Raw genomic sequence first — 20520 nt, 5'->3', positions numbered from 1 at the left:
TTAATTTTTCACTCCTCCCCACATAAGTGTTAGCTTCTCAAACGTATCTGTCAAATTTGGTGAAAGTACATCTGGGATTTTCTCAGTGATGCCTTGACAGACAGAAACTTGACTTTATTTATGTTGACAGTGGTTTTCTATATCTGTTTCAGGTACTATGGTAATTCTTTTATAAAATTAAATGTTTTATAATTTCATTATCTCATTTAGTTACCCCAACAGTTCTTTGAGAGACATTGTTTTTTCCATTTCACATATTGGGAAATGGGAGATTTAGAGACATCAAGTAATTTACTTGGACTACTATAGATAATATTTAATTACATTCAGAGAAAAACAAAAATCTCTTTAGGAGAGAATGAGAAACACTGAGTCTTCTATAAGGTGAAAAATGAAGTAGTGGAGAGAGAGACCACTGGTAACATGCCGAGGAGGAGATTATAACATTTACTGACCTATGCCTGTCTGTTTTTTCATTTATGTGATTATCTCAGTGTAAGTTTTTTACACAGTATAAATTTCTAGGGAAAAATACAAAATCAAGCTTTTAATAATTGATAGATAACTTTTCAGAAATGCTGCACAAATTTGTATTTCTACTCATGGGTGCTGATTTTTCAGTAGCCTTGAAAACAGATGTAAAAATCTTTCATTGTCATTTTATAGTCAAAAGCCCTGCACTGTTAACATTTGATTACTGGTCCTGTTGAGCTTCTCCTTCGTGCTTTTTGACCTTGGATTTTTTTGTGTGTGTGTCCTTTGCTTATTTTGGACTTCCCTGGTTGGTGGCTCAGACGGTAAAGCGTCTGCCTACAATGCGGGAGACCGCGGTTCAATCCCTGGGTCGGGAAGATCTGGAGAAGGAAATGGCAACCTACACCAGTATTCTTACCTGGAAAATCCCATGGACAGAAGAGCCTGGTAGGCTACAGTCCATGGGGTGGCAGAGAGTCAGGACACGACTGAGCGACTTCACTTTCACTTGCTTATTTTTCTGTTGGACTATCCTTCTTAAATTTGTTGTAAACTGTTTGTTTATTAGATACTTAAGCATCTATGCTCTTAGTTCTGAAATGTCATACTGAATGTTATTAAGTACTTTAAAAAAGAATGAAACATTAAGCTCATTTTTGTTAAAATAACATGGTAATTCCCTGTCTGATGAATTGGTGATTTTATATTGAAAGGATTGTCATTGTTTTTATGGAATGTGAATCCACTAACATTTTTATGGCTAATGACCTACAATATTCAGCTTCCCTTAGCAAACAGTTGAGTTTTCTCTCTTATCTGCATATGAATCCTCAGATTTAAATGTGCCATTCATCCTATTGTTTGTAACCCCAGTCTATTCTTTACTTAAAATGATGGATTAGATTAGAAACTTGTTTATAAAAATGATAGTTCCTGTAGAAAATGACTCAACTTTGAGTTAACTTTCTTTCCCTCGTAAATCAAGAGTCATCCAGGATAAACTTCCAGAATTGTGTTTAGATAGAGGTGTGCCTTGGATAGAGCAAATTAAATTTTGTTTTAACAAGCTAGGAGTTCAGCCACTTATTTTCTGAACTTTATTATAATTGGTGCTTCTGTACAGTGACAGCTTGCTTTTGTTAAGAGTTTTCAAAATTGATTATTTCAAGGGAATTTTGTTTTATTGATTTTTAAAAAAATCTTGTGAGTTTTTGTTTTGGAGGCTTTTTTTTTTTAAGATGTGTGTGGTTGGTTGGTGTTTATCTCACTACTGTATTTAAACACATGAACTGAAGCAGCATGGCTTTTGTATACAGTATTTAATACTGTTGTTGCTGCTCAGTTGGTAAGTCGTGTCCAACTCTTGGCGACCCCATGGACTGCAGCACGCCAGGCTTCCCTGTCCTTCACCATCTCCGGGAGTTTGCGCAAACTCATGTCCATTGCTTTTGATAATAATCATTTAGCTTTAGCTTTTGGGATTTTGAGTTGATTCTTACCTGATAATGACAGTTTAGTAAAACCATGCTGCATTTGCCACTGCATTTGGAAACTAATGCATTTAGTGGATCATTCTGAGATATCCAGAATGGCTTCTTGACACTCTACTTCGGGCATTGTATTTACAAAGCATTGTAGCTGATGCTAAGAGCTTGGTATTACTGATGGTTCATCTCTGTTCTCTTAGGAAGTTGGGGTCAGGAATAAATGAGTAAAGATCAGTTTAGAATTTTCATGCACAAACATGCTAACCTAAGTTTAAAGCTAAATTTAGCCAAAACTATGTAAGTTTTCCCAACTCTATTTAATTCTCAAGATTTGCTTTTCTTGTGTTTTGAAAGTGGGGAGGGTAGAGTGGCTTAATAAAGTCTCTGCAGCTGTTGTTTCTCATTGATCCCATCCATGCCAGTTAGATTCAAAGAAAGATTAATTTAGGAATTTGGTCATTTTAGGAGTAGCTAGAATAATGTTAATATTGTAATGTTAACATTATGTTAAAATGTTAAGGAATATTATAGAATGTAGAATAAGTTTTTTTGGATTGAGGCAGAATACCATAGTTGAGTACAAGCTCTGCAGCATGACCTTATGACCTTACGTTAGTTTTGAGATTATAGGCAGATTATTTTAGTCTCTTGACTAAGCCCTCCTTCTCATCTCTAAAGTTGGTATTATAATCCTGTCTATCTCACAGAATTTTGAATATTACATAATATCAGTGCTGTGAAGTGCTTACCATAGTGCATTGTGCTTGTCAGACGGTGGTAGTTTCAGTCTTACGCTGCTTACAGTCTTACAGTTTAGAAACATCTGTTTATCTGTTTCTCAGTGTTGGATTACTTTTGATTAACCACTACTTAAAGTTGAGTCATAGTAAAGGGCCTTGCTGAAGATGTTCTGCTTCATTTCAAGATTGAATTTAAGAAAGGGGACACATAAATCAAAAGGGAACCTTTTGCTCATAAGCAAATAGGCAATTTAGCATGATGATTGCTTTTGATAAGACACTAAAGTTAATATAAAAATTTTTATGGTTATTGCATGTGATAGTTTACTGTAGAAATAACTTATGATTTAAAACAACATTACTCACACTTAAAAGATTTTAATAACGTTGGCATGGTATTTTATTTCTCTACATCTTGTTTTCTGGTTCTATTCTAAAGCAAAAGAATAAAAGAAGTTGTAGTTTGGTGTTCCAGATCTTTAGAAATTAAATGTGGTCTTAACAACTGATCTCATTTTTGGTAGCATAAAACTACATTGTAACATTGAATTTTAAAAACAGAAGTAATGACTGCTTTTAGGCTTTCTTAAATTTATGTAAATAATATCTCAGGCTTCTCCCAAGATTTTACTCAGTAGAGCTTAAAAAATATGTTTCCATGTGTCTGTGTAACTCCTGTTGTGCTACATTTGATATGATTTGGGTTACTTTTTACCTAGCAGTGTCCTCTCTTTTCATCTTCTCAACCTGTGTATGATTTCTGTATTGACTGCACAAGTTAAAAGGCCTTTTTCATTTACAGATGTTTACCTGCCCATGAGTCTTTAATAATGACTACCTGTTTTTCCATAGACCCACTTTCTATAGACCTAGTCACCATCCCATCCTATAACTGGCTTTATTTAAACAATGAAAAGTGAGGGGCCTAATATATTTCTGTGAAAAGCCTACAGTTGCTGGTAATGAGTGGCAGGACAAAATGCAGCATGATCTTTGAGGTTGACTTGGTTTTGCTTTTGATTTTTAAATCTTTTACACATGGAGAAAATTGAATGGCGTCTTAATTTATAATCATTTATAGTTTTAGATTTAAATTAGGTGTAGAAGCCTTTAAAGTCCAGGTGTGTCAACACACCTAATTAACTAATAAGTAGAGGTAGTTCCCTTTGTCTATACGGAAATTAGCTAATTTTAAATATTTGATTTTGATTTTAAATATTCAAATAGTTTTAATCAGTTAGTCTATTTTTTCCCAGTGGGTTTAGGTTAACCACTGATGGTTAATGTAAATGTAATCATACATTTAGTTCTCATAATAACAAATATCTAAGCCACCAGGATGTTTAATTAATTGAGGGAGGACCTTTGTGAGTCAGAAGAGGTGTTTTTTTGTTTTTGTTTTTTTTTTTCGCTTCAGTAACTTTATTCTTTATAAAGCATGTAAATAAATAAAACTGTTCAAGTTCTAAAGAATTATCACGTTCAAGAAGAAGGTCTGTTGCTATCACCATTCTAGATTATGGGAATTCGTCCCATTCCTTCATCTTCCAATTGTAGTGGCAGAGTGGAAACTGAACTGAAATTCAGTTGGATTGTGACATGACAGCCAGGGGTTAGACACGTAAAGACATAAACACGGACACTTCCGAACATGGAGTGCTGGGCCACCAGGAAGGGGCAAAGCAGTCTCCTGAGTCCTGCACTCAGGCACGTTACTTCCTGATGACGTGTGCCAAGGACCTGGCTGGGGATCCACGGTCTCTGCTTCAGGAATTTGTTTTCCTGTACAAAGGCCTAAACCCGAGTTATCAAAATAGTGAAGTGGAGGAGGTCCTGGCAAAGACTTTCTGTGTGTTAGTTGCTTAGTCATGTATGACTCTTTGCAACCCCAAGGACTGTAGCCCACCAATCTCCTCTGTCCATGGGATTCTCAGGCAAGAATATTGGAGTGTGTTGCCATTTCCTTCTCCAGGCAGAGACTTTGATCGGTTATCAAAAATCCAAGATTTCGGTGACTCCTTTGGTACAGGATCTTGGACATTCCGTTCCTTGCATTGAGAAGACATACGGTGTCTCTTTCTAGAGGGTGTCCCACTCACTTTAGGAGACTTCAGAGAATTCTCACAAGTTACTTCTTTGTGAACCTCTCTTTGTTAAGAGAGGTTCTCTCCTTCCATGTCTTGACCTCACTTAACAGTTCGTTCTTTTGCTTTACTAGCTGTTCCTTTTGCTGCTTTAACTTGGACACTTCCTTTTCTAGCTGTATGTATTCACTTTTCAGAGTAAGAGCTGTAGTGCTTTGCACAAGGCCACTGCCATCTCCACAGGTTAAGGGTTCATTTGAAGGCTGAGTATCAATATGTTCTGATACCATTGAGGTATCTTGGGCCTGTTGATTTCTTCCAAGATTTTCTCTCATAGCCTTATAAGTTCTTTTTGATATTCTGCAGTGGCTTTTGTTGAAGCAGTTTCCTTTCCAAACTCCTTGACACTTTTCATCTTTTCCAGGTCTGTTTTCACCAGCTTCATTTTGAGATCTTCAATTTCTTCTTTATAAGGCTTAGCTCTTAAAGCAGCTTTGTCCTGAAGTACTTGAATCTTTTGTTTTTTTTTTGAAGGCATTCATTTAATTCATTAACTTGCTGTTGAAGTTTTGCTGTTATGTCATCAGTCATCTCAAGTTCTTTCTGCATCTTTGTAATCTTGCCCTCCGTATGCAGAGCACTTTCTTTAGCTTTCTGTAGTGATGTTTCCAGCTCTTGAATCTTCTCTGTGGCTTGCTGTGTAGCTCTTGATGTGACTTGAGATTGCCTGCCTTGTGTAGTAGGATTAACAAGGGCACCAGAGGCCAGGGAGAGCTTCAAAGTTTGGTATAAACTTTAAATAGTTTTTCATTGTTCTCTTTCATTGATTTCAGACTATGCTCCCATTCTTTTGACTATGGTAGCATTTCTTTCTTCAAACTCTGTTAATTCATTCATTATAGGAATTACTTTGCTATGATAGAAGTTATTCACTTGACAAATACCATCATTTTCTTTCTGGATGACATTTTTAAACTTTTCTATATCAAAATGAGCATTTCAACCACTCTTCCAAAAACTGAGTCATTTCTTTTCTGTTACTTAGTACTTGCTGAAATTCAGTCTTTATGCTATGGAAATCACTTTCTGAGAAATCCTTGAGAATTTCTTAGATATGTAGATCCATGCTCTGGCTCAATTTGAGGTCCCTTGATTCTCCGGGTGATAACATCATAATCTTGTTGAAGGTGCTATATTTCCATTAGCAGTTCATTTTGCTTTTCCACTTCATCAGTAAAAGCCATTTCAAATTTATTGATGGATTCATGTTGTTCTTCCTTTGTCCTTGCAACATAGCTTAGCACATACTGAAGTTTTGTCACGACTCTATGAAATTCCATGGAACACCTCTGGTTTGCAGTAAGAAGTTTCTGGATTTGTTTGGTTTGTGGATATGGAAGTGAGCGGTTTGCTTTTACTCTAACTGAAAGCTCTTTTTGGGTTTCAATTTCCTTCTTTAAGTCAAGAGACAATCTATTTAAACATTCATAGTGATTATCCATCTCTGAGTATCTCTTCAGAAACTCTATCCTTTTTTTTTTTTTTCCTTTTTTTTAAATTTTTTTTAATTTTTTTTTTTCTTTTCTTTTCGAGAAACTCTATCCTAAAGCACTTTTCTCTCGGGCTTCCTGTAAGGTGTTGGTTTCCATCACATAGTAACTTTTTTTCATATTTTACCTCTTCGTGGTTCTGTTGATCCTTTTTCTGTAATTCATCTTTTGATTTATTTAAATCCTTTTGAATATTTGAAATCTGAGATTTTTTTCTGAAACTCTCTGAATTTATCAATAGTTTCTTGGTGTTCTTTCAGATGCACATGAACAATTTTTAGTTGTTCTTGTGCTTCCAGTTCTATAACTATGGTTCCTTGCAGGTCTGCCTTGAGTAGGTCTCTCTCCAATTTGAGAGTCTCTAACACTCTCCTTAGGCTATCTCTTTCTTTCATTACAGATTTCATTTCTTCAAGGTTTTCATGAAGCTTCTGAGCCAAATTTAAATTCTCCATTTCTATTTTATTCATAGTTAAGCTCTGGGCCTTAAATTCTTTCTTCAGTTGCTTAATGTTAAACATTTTTTTTCTGTGTCTCACTAATTTCTTCTTAAAAAGTGACTGTTCATTTACTCTCAGTTCTTGGACCTTTCCTTGTAATTTAGCATTTGAATTTTCTAAATTCACTTGCATATTTGGTATTCTGTCTTCTCAGAGACAATCCCTCTGAGTTGATCAATAATTTCTTGGTGCTCCTTCAGATGCACCTCAGCTATTCTTAGTTCCTCTTGTTTTTCCGGGTCTTTAGCTTTTGTTTCTCTGAGGCTTTCTCTGAGGCTTTCTCTGAGTTGATCTCACTCCATTTTGAGGGTTCCCTCCATTCTTCTTAGGTCATCTCTTTCCTTAGTAACAGATTTTATTTCTTCATCATTTTCATGAAGTTTCTGAGTCAACCTTAACTTCTCTGTTTCTGTGCTTTCCAGGACTGAATTCTGGGTCTCTCATTGCTTCTGCAGTTGCTCTGTTTGATACATATATTTTCACTGAGATAATTTTTTACCTTAAGAATTTGATGTTCTTTCTCCTGAAGTTCTTGGATCTGTGCTTTTAAGGCAGTATTTGTGTTTCTAAATTCATTTGGATATTTGATATATCATCTATCTTCTCTGAAACAATTCCTTTGAGTTTATTTATAGTTTCTTGGTGCTCTTTCAGATTCATTTGGGCAGTTCTTAGTTCCTCTCATTTTTCCAGGTCTCTACTTGTTGTTTCTCTTAGGTTTTCCTTGAGCTGGTCTATCTCTACTTTGAGCGTCTTCTCCGTATTCCTAAGGTCATCTATTTCTTTTGTAACAGATCTTATTTCTACAAGATTTTCATGGAGTCTCTGAGTTAACTTTATGTTTTCCCATTCTGTATTTTCTAGAGTTGACTTTTGGGCCTCAAGTTGCTTCTTCAAGTTTTCCATTTCATATATTTTTTCCCGAGTCTCACTGACATCTTTCGTCTCAAGACATTGATGTTCTTCTTCCTGAAGTTCTTGAATCTTTGCCTGTAAGTCAGCATCTGAATTCCCTAAGACCCTCTGGATAGTTGTTCCTTGATCTGTCTTCTCTGAACTATTCCTTGCATTGATGGTTTCTTGGTACTCCTTCAGAAGTATGTAAGTAGCTTTTAGTTCTGCTTTGATTTTCAGTTCTTCAGCTATAGTTTCTTTAGTTTTCTTTGAGTTGGTGTCTTTCCTTTTGAAGGGCCTTCTGTACCCTTTCCAGTTCATCTCTTTCCTTAATTATGGTTTTTAATTGCCTTGACTTGCCTTAAGTTTTTCTGTCAACTTGAGCCTTTGACTTTCTATTCTTCATAGTGATGAATCTTTGGCTTTGAGCTGTTTCTTTAACTGTTTCAGTTCATTCATTTTTTCCTGAATCTCACTGATTTCTTTGATGGTAATAAATTGTTTCTCATAAAGCTCTTGCATCTTTTTCTGTAATTCATCATTTGCTGTTTCTAATTCCTGTTGAATGCATGATATTTTAGTTTCTTTCTCTGATAGATCCACTCTCAGTTTACCAATAATTTGTTCTTTCAGGTGACAGTGAGCAACTTAAGTTCCTCTTAGGTTTCTAGTTATTTAGCTGCCATTTCTCTTAAATTTTCTTGGAGTTGGTTCTTTTCAGATTGAAGAAACTCTTGTAGCCTCTGCAGGTCAGCTCTCTCCTTAGCTACAGTTTTCACTTCATCATGACTTTCTTGAAGTCTTTCAGACTATACGAGCTTTTCCATTTCTAGCTTTAGTAGTGCTGAGTCTTTTTTTCTAGCTTTAGTAGTGCTGAGTCTTTGACTTTGAATTGCTCCTTCAGTTGCTCATCTCATTCATTATCTTCTTAGTCTCATTGTCTTTTTATTTCATATTGAAAGACTGTTCTTGTTTGTCTTGAGATGCTTGGATCTTTTCCTTTAGATTTTCTTGAACTTCTGCTAGTTTTTCGCAGGTCCTAGAAAGCTCTTCTTTTTTAATGGTATGGTTCTTTTCTTGTGCAACAGTATCCTGTTGTTTTTTAAATTTGTTTCCAAGAATTCTTAATTCTTCCTGGTTTTCAATGGTCATGTCAATGTTTTCTCTTAGGTCAAGTCTTCAGTTGTTCCTTTTCTGCTGTAATACTCTCTAACATTTGTTGCAGTTCATTTTTCTCCTGTGTTAAAGAAAATATCTTTCTCTGTTGCTCAGTTAGCTCATTATCCTCAGCATCTGCAATCAGAGCTTGGTTTTTTTGGTTTCCAAATTTTGGCTTTTATCTATGCCAACCATCTTTTCCTGAAATTCATCCCTAGTTTCTCCTGAGTTTTCTTCTATATGTTGGAAGTTTCTTCAGAAATTTTAATTTTTAGCATGCTGTTTCTTGGTGTTTTTTCAAAGACTCAAGAGCATTTCATAGTTCTTCCTGGGTGTCTTTATTCATGTTTATAGTATCCTGAATGTCATTTTTGAGTTGGTCCCTCTCAGCTTGTAGGCTCTCTTGGAATCATTTCTGATCATCTTTTTCTTGGGTTAAGGTTTTTACTTCTACTAAGGTTTGCTGAAGTTTTTCAGTAATCAGTGTGTTCTCCTTTTCTGTAATGTGCAGCCTAGAATCTCTACTTTCTAATTGCTCCTTCAGCTCTTTGACTTCCTTTAATCTCTCTTGATTCTCAGTTGCTTTTTGCTGAAATTCTTGGGTTTTGTGAGAGAATTCTGTCTTCAAAGCCACCAAATCTAAACCAAGTTCTTGAGCTTCTTTAGAGAGATTTCCTATTTCTTGATTCAATTTTGCATTCTCTTCAAGGATTATACTTTTGCTCAGATTCAATATGATGATTTTTAACATCTTGGAATTCTTGATCATTGCTTTCGCAACTCAACTGGGAAGTTAGTAGGTCATTTTTAGTGTTCCCAATTTACTCTTCAAGTAAACCTTGAATTCTGTTTTCCTTATCAACTACTTCAGAAGACCATTTGTCTTTTTCTAATGTTATTGTGTAGAGCTCTTCAGATTTATCATGTATCTCTTTCCTTAGCATTTCTATTTCTGAAGGTTAGGATTTCAGTTCTGACATCAAATTAACTTCATTATGCAAAGCTTCATTTTCTTCGACTGCTTTATTCAGTTCTTTCTGCAGATAAGTTATTTTTCTTTGCAATTCCATATTAGAGAGCAAATCTTTTGAACTTTGCCATCTATAAGGGAGGTGAGTTTTGTTATTTCACTAAAAGAAGATTGTAATTCTTTCTCCAGATCAACTTGCATTTTCTTTTTGTCTCTAGCTGACTTTGATATAACTGCATATCATTTTCCATCTGCTTGCATGTACTTGCAAGTTCTTTCATTTTCTCTTTCAGCTTTAGATTTTTACTTCTAAGAAAGGCTGATTCTCTTTTGGCATCAAGAGCTACAGTTTTGGCATCAATCAGAGTCTGTTTCATTTGTTTTAGATCTTTAGTGGTTTCCAATGAGTATGACAAATCCATTTTCATACTTTCTGACTTCTGAGAGTCCGTATATTCCTGTAGCATCTTAATCTGGTCTTCCTTTTCTCTAAGCAGCTCTACTTTTGAACTTAGTTCGTTCTCTTGATCTTTCTTTGCTTTTCTTTCTAGAGTTTCAAATTCATCCAAATCATTCTTTTCTCTTAATTTCAATTCCATTTCTTCATTTTCTCTTCTTAACTGTTCATAGTCTAATACCAGGTTATCATAGTTAGCACAAAGTGAATTGAATTCACTTTGACTTAGTAGCTTTGTTACTGGGTTCCATTCTATCTCAGTTAATGTATCAAGAGTGTTACTGAAAATATCAGACTCTGAACAGAGATTTATCAGTTTCTTCTAAACTTACAGCAGCCTTATGTGTTTTTGTTGTTACGTTCATTGGCATGTTAAATTTATTTATGTAGTTTGAGTCCTTCATTTTGTTAATTTTCCCAATGCACCAAGGGACTCTTTGGGTTTTTTTAGCCTTTAATTCTTGTTATACTAGGGAAGACGAGGTCACCAGCATCTGTGTTAGGTTTTGAATTTTCTCAATCTGGACTTTCTGAAGTAGGTCTTTTTCTTCCAAGAGTTGGGCCAGTTGGTCTTTTTCCATTGCCTGGACTCGAGTCTCTAAAGAAACCTCCTCTAATTCCTTTTTAAGATACATTATTTCATTTTTATATCTTTTCAGGAGAGCTTTATCACTTGATACCTCATTAACATAAGGAGTACTCTTTATATATTTGGCAGTGCTGGCAAACTGGAGAGTAGTAAGGATTTCATCAAAAGATACCAGAGTAATTGTGCAGATAATATGTGTTTTTGCATTTCCTCTCAAGGAATTCTGGAGAATTCATGTTAATTTGCTACCTTTATAATTCATGAAACCATCAACTTGTCCATCACTAAGTTTCTTGATCACTTGCATTTCCTCCCAAGGAATTCTGGAGAATTTGTGTTAATTTGCTATCTTGATAATTTATGAAACCATCAACTTGTCCATCGCTAAGTTTCTTGATCATGTGTCCCAAAATAAATAAGCTTTTTTTTGATTTATATTATAGCCTTCCTTGAGTCGCAGACCTTCAGCACTTGTTTGAGCAGCCCTTTCACTGCCTGCAAGATCAACCAAATTCAAATGGGACTCTTTGACAGATCCTTCAAAATTAGAAGGTTCACCTTTCTCTCTACTTTCCAAAATCATCCTAAAAATGGTATGAGAACAGACTACTTCTTTGACTCATTTTTGTAATTCTATAATGCCTGTTCTTTTCTCCTTTTGTGATCTATTTCAAAGCCATTTCCTATGTATAAACAACTTCTATCAGGTCGGCCACATATGCATTCCTGTTGAAGTCTTCCCAAATTATTAAAGGCTTCATTTTTTGAGCATCACAATGTAAGTCTGTAATGGTTTCATTGTATATCTCCATGTAAGACACACGTAAGAGAAATTCCCTATCAGGAAACTTCTTAATTTTCTGTAAAGTGTCATGAATTGCCGTGGGTGTTACTCCCAAATACTCTTGTGAACCCATCATAGTATATGTTTTTCCTGTAGCAGTCTGCCCATAGGCAAATATAGTACCATTTTAGCCTTGGATGGCAGAATCTATGATTGATACCACAGTTTCTTCATACACATTTTTAGTAGTTTCATTACTGTGAAAAACACGATCAAAATGGAAGGATTTACTCCCATCAACTTGATAAATTGTGTTATTGTCAGTTTTCCAGTAAGCTTGAGTGTCTTTTCCAAGTGCTTCTTCTCTGCTATTGAGCAGTCGAACCTGCATGTAGACGGCTACGACTCATTCCTTAGCCATCCTGCCTGGTTGGATCCCAGGGAATAGAGAAGAGGTTTTAAAAGAGAAGTGAAAGTTGATTTTCAAATAAATACACAGTAAATTTTAGACCAGAGGTTTTTGTTAGTGGACCTCATACTCTTAGGAGTGGCATGAGGTAGGTTGCTGAGTTGTTACTGCATGCAAAAGTCAATGAGCTAATAGTTCATTGAATATTGTCTGAAGGGAGATAGTATTTCATATATGTATACTACTCTTTTCCAAGTATGTGAACATGTTCTGAGTAATTGAATGCAAATTGTTGAAAAGGGTCATTCATCGTAACTTTAGATAAATCATCCTTCATTGTTTCTGAGTATAAATAGTGAAAGCATAGTTATTCTGTTTTTGGGATTCTTAAAATTCAGGGCATTGGGAACTTTGTGCTAGGATAGCATTGATTTCTCTAGTTTATTATTATTTAATTTGTTTCTCTAGCAATTAGATGGTGATATATAATATAGATTATGATATATAATAACAAGACCTGTAAAGTGTCAAAGAGGTGATGTTGTTTTGCAGTTTTACCTAAAGAATTGTGCTCTGAAAATTGGTCTGTAACCACATTTTCTACACAAGCAGTGGTATTTATAGATTTTTCTTTTGCTAGACTGTAAAATTTTTAGAGGGGGAGAATAGATCTTATCGTTGTGTTTCTAGGAAGGGCAAAAATATTTATGCTGCAATGTTAAGTGAGTGAATGAATGAATGAAAAAAAAGGTATATGTGCATTTAAGTTTTTGAAATAAAACAGTTCTAAAAATTAGCTTTTATTGTTGTTTCTTTTGATGTAGTCCAGAGACTTTTTTGTTAGGAATGAGAGTGGACTTCCCTTAGTCCTAAACCACTGGACCAGGACCAGAAATTTTGAAGGGCCAGGGCTTTGTGGGTTATCAGTAATGGCCTTGAAGGCTCTGAGTATTTAGGGCAAGGTAGAAGGAGTTGGGATGTTAACTGCTTGAACTTCTATCTTTTTTTGGGGGGGGGGGGGCTGAACTTCTTTTTTACTATGAACTGTTACTTATCCAGATCTTTCCCTGACATTTCTCCAGAACTTTTATTATTGGAAGGGTGGTCACCAGACCAGCAGCAGCACTCAGAGTCCCAGGAGCTTTTTAGAAATGCAGTCTCATACTTCACTCCAGGCCTTCTGAGTTAGAAGCTTCATTCTAACAAGATCCCCAGAATGTTCCTTCCCTGGTGGCTTAGCTGGAAGAATCCACCTGCAATGCAGGAGTCCTGGGTTCCACCCCTGAGTTGGGAAGATCCCCTGTGGAAGGGAACGGCTACCCACTCCATTCTGGCCTGGAGAATTCCATGAACTGTATAGTCCAAGGGATCACAAAGAGTAGGACATGACTGAGCGACTTTCACTTTCAGAATGTTCTTTGTGTTCATGACAGTTGAGGAGTGCTAATCTGGAATACATTCTCCAACTTTTTCTTCTTGAAAACTTTTGTTCAAGCCCTAAGTTTATTTTTTAAATGCCCAATAAAAAAGGGTAAAACTATTTTCAGCTATTTTATTGTGCTGTTTATTCAGATTTTGTGAAGAATGATAAAAATCAGTCACTTTTGTAGTGAATCTTGAGACTTAGAGTAAAAATTTTATGAATTAGAGAGAGAAAGAGACAAGGTATATGTTCTCAGTTCAGTTCAGTTCAGCGGTTCAGTCGTGTCCGACTCTTTGTGACCCATGAACCGCAGCACACCAGGCCTCCCTGTCCATCACCAACTCCCAGAGTTCACCCAAACCTATGTCCATTGAGTAGGTGATGCCATCCAACCATCTCATCCTCTGTGGTCCCCTTCCCCTCCTGCCCTCAATCTTTCCTAGCATCAGGGTCTTTTCAAATGAGTCAGCTCTTAGAATCAGGTGGCCAAAGTATTGGAGTTTCAGCTTCAGCATCAGTCCTTCCAATGATTATTCAAGACTGATCTCCTTTAGGATGGACTGGTTGGATCTCCTTGCGGTCCAAGGGACTCTCAAGAGTCTTCTCCAACACCACAGTTCAAAAGCATCAATTTTTCGGCGCTTAGCTTTCTTTATAGTCCAACTCTCACATCCATACATGACCACTGGAAAAACCATAGCCTTGACTAGACGGACCTTTGTTGACAAAGTAATGTCTGTACTTTTCAATATGCTGTCTAGGTTGGTCATAACTTTCCTTCCAAGGAGTAAGCGTCTTTTAATTTCATTAAAATGAATGAAATCACCATCTGCAATCACCATCTGCAGTGATTTTGGGAGCCCAGAAAAATAAAGTCAACCACTGTTTCCCCATCTATTTGCCATGAAGTGATGGGACTGGATGCCATGATCTTAGTTTTCTGAATGTTGAGCTTTAAGCCAACTTTTTCACTCTCCTCTTTCACCTTCATCAAGAGGCTCTTTAGTTCTTCTTCACTTTCTGCCATAAGGGTGGTGTCATCTGCATATCTGAGGTTATTGATATTTCTCCCGGCAATCTTGATTCCAGCCTGTGCTTCCTCCAGCCCAGCGTTTCTCATGATATACTCTGCATATAAGTTAAATAAGCAGGGTGACAGTATACAGCCTTGACGTACTCTTTTTCCTATTTGGAACCAGTCTGTTGTTCCATGTCCAGTTCTAACTGTTGCTTCCTGAGCTGCATACAGGTTTCTCAAGAGATTGGGGATTTTGATGTTTAAATGTTGACCTGTGCTTAGTCGCTCAGTCATGTCTGACTCTTTGCTACCCCATGGACTGAAGTCCACCAAACTCCTCTGTCCATGGGGATTCTCCAGGCAAGAATACTGGAGTGGGTAGCCTTTCCCTTCTCCGAATGTTGACCTACTAGGAGGTAAAGCAGAAAAGCTGGTTACTTACCAACAGCACATGACATTTCAGAGTGCTTCCCTTTCATAGTAACTAGCAGACCGGACTGGCAGGAGGCTGTCAAGAGTGGAGGTCAACCAGGAAGCATACCTTTTTATTTGACCATCACGTTCTAAGATTGGTTTCGGAAAGGATTGCTGGAACCTAAGGGAAAGAGAAGGAGAGTTGTGCTTCTCTTTGCTTTGGGGGAGGGGTTTGGATCTTGTAGGACACTTAGGGGCAAAATAATGTTTCCTATAAAATTGTGTTTGTCCTTTATTTCCTCATCTTCCATTAGTCTTTTCTATTTCCTGTAGCCCCTTACTTTCATTTAATCCTGATAGTTGCTTTTAAGCTAGCAGCCCTTTCCCCAACCAGGCCTTCACCTCTGTTTCTGTTGAGCTGTTTCTGTTTCCGTTTCTGTTTCTGTCCTTTACCTACATCAGTGGTCCTCAGATGTGGACAGTTTTGTCCCCCTGCTCCTACGGAACATCTGAGATATTTTTGGTCATGACTGGGGTAGATGCTGGTAAAAGTCCTACAGTGATCCAGGACAACCTTCCCCAGCAGAGAATTACCCAAAGTCTGTATTGCTGAGTTTGGGGAAACTCTAACCTGGATTTATAGCTGGAGTCCATAAATTTGTCTGTGCCTTTTTAATTCTCATTCACAAGCTTTCAAGAGTTCCCCCCATGGAATGAAGTCCAAACTCTTTGGCAAGTGATACAAGACAATACATGATTTTTTAAAAAATTGCTTTCAAGCCTCATCTTTTGCTCTCACGGTTGGCCCTCTGTTAATGATAGATTGAAAACTTGTAGTTTTCCCCAACAACACAGTTCCTATATGCTTCCTCAAGTGCATTTTTCCTAGCCTATAATACGTCTTTCTCCCTAGCTCAGTCTGTTTTTTGTTTTGTTTTGTTTCCTATCTAGACACACTCCTCCTTCAACACTGCTCAGACATTCATCCTCTCTGTGAAGGCTTCTTTGCCTCTCTTCTTCTTTTGGTACCTTGATTACATGTGTATTTTTAATATCACAGTGAGTGTTCAGTTTGCACAACTTTGTTACCTACTAGGTTATGTCCTCTTTTGGAGAGAAAGGTGTGTGTTTTAGTCGTCATTGTTTTCCAAGCACTTGATACAAAGTAGGCTCTCACATGCTTTGTTGAAAATACATTTTCCTTCAAGGGATAAATAATAGTTCAGATACTTTGGAAATAGATGAGACTTTACTGTAATTTATGTTATCTGTAATGGGACTTCTGTCTGTCATCTTCTTGCCTCTACATTGTGTTTTGTATTGCTGCCATCTTTCAGGTGTCCTTTGTCTTTTGTTGCTTATAATGGTATTTAAATGGTATCACTACCTTAGACCTTTTCATTCAGTATCACATGGAAAGTTTACTTTTGGATTGGATTTTAATCCCTGGCTGTTTATTGAAGAATTTAAATCTGTAATGTTTGGTGATCTCTTCTACCTAAGAGAAAAGGCCTTGGGCTAATTAAAAGTTTTGGGCGTGATGGGGTGGAGGGAGAGGAATAATAAATTCCTCTTTGGAGAAACAGGAAACATATGAGAGCTGTTGGGGAGGGAGAGTCATACATGGATTCATTTAAACCTTTTTTCTTTGTTGCTTAATGAACTACCATAAGAATAAATTTCACTGAAGTGGTAACTGGGTCAAAAACAAGTCTGGATTTATGAAGGATCTAAATAACAAAGGAACATTTAAAGCAATAATTCTCTTGCTTTCAAATGTGTGACTGGAATTTGGGTGTCCTTATATAGATCCTGCTTGACAGGTTGTGATTTTGTTTAAATAAATATTCTTTGATGTGTTGAACTTTTTTGATCAGATAATGTTTAGACCAGACATTTTCTAAAATACAAATTTTAAATTAGTGAAGGCTTAATTAAGGCTATATTATTTTTGCTGTATGTCAAAGCCTCATTTGTTGTGAGCGATGTTATTAGAAATAACTTGCTTTAAAATTCTTTCATTTGTAATTTGGTTGTGAAGAGTATATTTTCTATTCTCATTCACAAAAGTTGTCTGTGATGTCGACACAGAGAGTAATTGAATTGGCTCAAGATTGCACCGAGGTGAAAATATTGTAGCTTCATGAAACTTTACCCACTGCTGTAATTATTGGGTAGATGGGTAGTCTAGTTGCTATTCTAAGTTTAATTTCTGAAGAAAATTAATTTTAACTATTTACTTCTGCAGTCTTAAGACAGAACAATGAGTGAAGACATATTTTCTTATTTTAAGTTTTAAATTAGATAGCTTCCCAAGAATATATATCAGTATTCCTTAAAGGAAAAAAAATTGCAATTTCTCTTTAAGATGCAATTTAGTACAGATTTGCTATAATTAATAGAAGGAAGATGGTGGAAACTGTCAGCCAACCACTATTAAAATTATTTACTACCTTTATTATGATATTATCCAGTGACTCTTGCTCTTATTAGATGGTTTATTTAGTATCAATCTGTTCAAATTACTGAGATTTATAAGACCAATGAAATTTGTGTATTTTTTTAAAGTCTGAGATTATTTCTTTTCATTGAGTACAAGTTGAAGAGCGCCTTATGATAGATCAGTTGGTACTCTGCCCTAGTTTTAAAATTGAAAAAAAAAAGTCCATTCCTTAGAAATTAGCTGCTGCTTTTAAGTGAGTAGTTCTCAGTAGGAAATAAGGTAGTGAGATGGGGAGCAGAAAAAGATACAGCATGAAGAATTTTGTTACCTGTATTTTGTGCCCTTGAAGCCATTTCTTCATAATTGCATTGAGCATAGGTAAGTGCCAGTGGAAAAAATTTGGAAAGCCTTTACTTTGCTGATAAGTTAACTTCTGTTCATTAAAGTCTTAATAAACTCAGATTATAATGGATTTCACTAAAACATCTGTTGTTTTCTGTAATATTGTTCTTAGGACTGTGGGTTCTTTTGGAGATGTGTATGTTCTGGGGTGGGGATGGGGAATGGTGGGTGGTGATAAGGACATTAGAGGGAGTGTCTCAGAAATTTTACTTGTTTCCTAGTCCACCATTCCTGATACCTTCTGTGTGTTAGTTACTAGCTTAGATTAGTGTGGGGGTTGTTAGGAGTGGCCTGGTTTCTTTCCTTCTTTTTCCTAGCCAAGGAAGTATCGCCTGGGGATGCTGGAGGAGAGGCTAGTTCCGATGGGATCAAAGGCACGAAAAGCAAAGAACCCTATTGGCTGCCTTGCTGACAGGTGTAAATCAGGAGTACCCATCAATATGGTTTGGTGGAACAGAGTCACAGAAAACAATTTACAGGTAAAAATACTTTTTATAGACATTTTTGAAAGTGAATATTTTGGCTGCTTTCTGTGTGGGGTGGTGGGTATGAGATTGGATGGCTTAGCTGATATGCTTAGGGTTTTTTTTTTTTTTTTTGGTCAAAGTAAAATTAGTGGCCCATTAACTATGATTTTGTTTTGTGGCTTTTTTGCACTGTCTCTGCTTTTATGTTCCTATTCTTTCATTAAATTTAGTTTTTCCTGTTGGATTTTGTTAACAATGCAGTTTAATTATTTTTAATACACAAAGTTGTTCAGGGTACTACATTAAAAAGTCATATTATAAAACTGATTACAGAAAATCTCATTTATTTGGAGTCCGAATAACAGAAAGCTCTGTGTTGTCTTTTTGTACATTTTTACTAGGAGATTAAAAATTGTGTCTAAACAAGCTTGTCAAGTGTTGGCTCTGAAACCAACTTCAGTAGTATGTTGTCATAGATGCATTTCAGTCTTTGCATATTGTGTGCTAATGAAAATGAATTTTTATAACTCACAGGCTAGCTCTTGTATGACTGAATCTGAAGTACCCACTGAATAGTTTGGATTATATCCCATTTTAATTTGGATTATAATGATTGTAGTCTCATTTAAAGACATTGGTAATTGTATTAAATGGATAGCTCTACTAATCAAAATTTCAGTTTGGCTGGAAGTGGAATATCTTTCATCCCAAACTTCCTGAGTAAATTCGTATTGTTTTTAATATATTGCTAGTCAAAAGTCTGTAACTCCACATCTACACATCACAGTCAGAAAAATTACAAAATTAACAACTTGGCTTTATTTCTGTCACCAGCTTTTGTATTATGAAGAGATTTCACAGTACTTTGTTCTGTTTAATGTTAATACCATACCAGTATCTGTGCTGCCTTGGGCACAGAAATAAAAGTTGTTCTGAAAATACTGCACATGTCGCTGATACTTTGGTAGTGTTTTTTCTAAATATAAGGAAAAATAGGGAAATGAGCGGGGTTGGGGGGATCCACATAATCAAATACTTAAAATCCTCGGTGGAAAGTCTGGGATATGTCAATTATGAATAAGAATATAGTTTACTGAATTTTTGTTTTTGAGATCAGTAGAGAGATTTGATGTGGTTACTGTTAGAATTATTTTTCAGTTTGAAAAAGAAAGCCTGAAAATAAATTGGGTCACAATTAATTAAGAACAGATACAGGTGGAACTGGAACTACATGTTGGTTTCAGGGGACACACGGGTAATGCAGAGGCACAGCCGCTTGACTGCCCCACCTGCCCACGGCTGTCCTTCCCCCTTATCTCGGTGGTAGCTTTAAGGTACCTCTTTTTAGCATGGCTTGGGAAATCATTAAGTTAGTATAAGAATATGTGCTAGAATATGCTTTATTTTTAATTTAAAAAGCTAGTAATAGATTTTGGAGAAGGAAATGGCAACCCACTCCAATATTCTTGCCTGGAGAATCACATGGATGGAAGGAGCCTGGCAGGCAACACCCACCAGGGTCACAAAGAGTCAGACAGGACTGAGCAACTAACAGCACGGTAGTAGATTTGCATTCAGTGTGTTAAAGACTGAATTGATGTTATCTGAATCTAACACTTCAAATACTAATACTACTTTGTGCTTCAAATAGTTGAAATAGTTCTTTTTCTTTTTTTTTTTTTCCACTTTTAAGGGACATAAGGAATGCCTTATTAGCTTAGTCTGATGTTGGAGGGACAGTGGTACCTTACAGTATCAGTCACGTGGTGTCTGTTACTGTCTGTGGATTCCTAGATTGGGTACCTGGTGCTGTTTATTCAGAGCAAAGAGTATGTCAGTGCAGTTTTCTTTTCTATTGGAGTCTTTATCTTTTTTTGTTCTATAAGAAAAGTAGCTTACATAAATCAGTTCTATATGGATTCTTTTTAATTTTGTATGTTTGTTTACTTTTAAGTAGTTTAGATTTTTCACATATAAAAATCTTTAAAGTATTGTGTAGCCAGATATATTCATCTTTCCTGTTTCATTTGTTTCTTTCAAAGCTTAAGTCTTCTCAATCCTAAAGTCAGAAAAATATTTATCTGTATTTTATTTTAGAATTATAGTTGTGTTTCTTAAATAGTTCCCTTGTGCCAGGCACTGCACTAAGCTCTTTACATATTTTGTCTCTTTTGGTCTCTTATCGGACAGTCGTTATTCTTAAGAAACATTTTTAGAGAAGCTCAGTAATGTTAAGTTTAAACAATGGTCAGTTTGA

The 20520-nt window shown here is 36.1% G+C and overlaps 1 protein-coding gene and 1 long non-coding RNA gene across 8 annotated transcripts in view; both read left to right on the top strand.

The window, feature by feature from the left end:
- Positions 1-20520, top strand: part of PAN3 (poly(A) specific ribonuclease subunit PAN3) — a 120573-nt gene that overhangs the window by 23753 nt on the left and 76300 nt on the right. For 5 of the 7 annotated variants that reach the window (XR_006271139.1, XR_006271138.1, XM_043477554.1 and 2 more), the window contains exon 5: positions 18114-18275. The exons of the other annotated variants lie outside the window; for them this stretch is intronic. Coding sequence is in view for 3 of the 5 variants with exons in the window: in XM_043477554.1 (XP_043333489.1) it covers positions 18114-18275 (162 nt within the window). In the remaining 2 variants the exon portion in view is untranslated. The remainder of the gene's footprint in view (positions 1-18113; positions 18276-20520) is intronic. 7 annotated transcript variants of the gene reach the window in all.
- LOC122447137 lies at positions 901-12892 on the top strand. Its single transcript, XR_006271140.1, has 2 exons — positions 901-7827; positions 11347-12892. It is a non-coding gene; the product is annotated as an uncharacterized LOC122447137 (long non-coding RNA).

This window comes from Cervus canadensis, chromosome 9, assembly GCF_019320065.1.
Source record: "Cervus canadensis isolate Bull #8, Minnesota chromosome 9, ASM1932006v1, whole genome shotgun sequence".
Taxonomy (NCBI): domain Eukaryota; kingdom Metazoa; phylum Chordata; class Mammalia; order Artiodactyla; family Cervidae; genus Cervus; species Cervus canadensis.
Note: the sequence above shows the minus strand (reverse complement) of the source record. Positions and strands in the feature narration are given on the sequence as shown.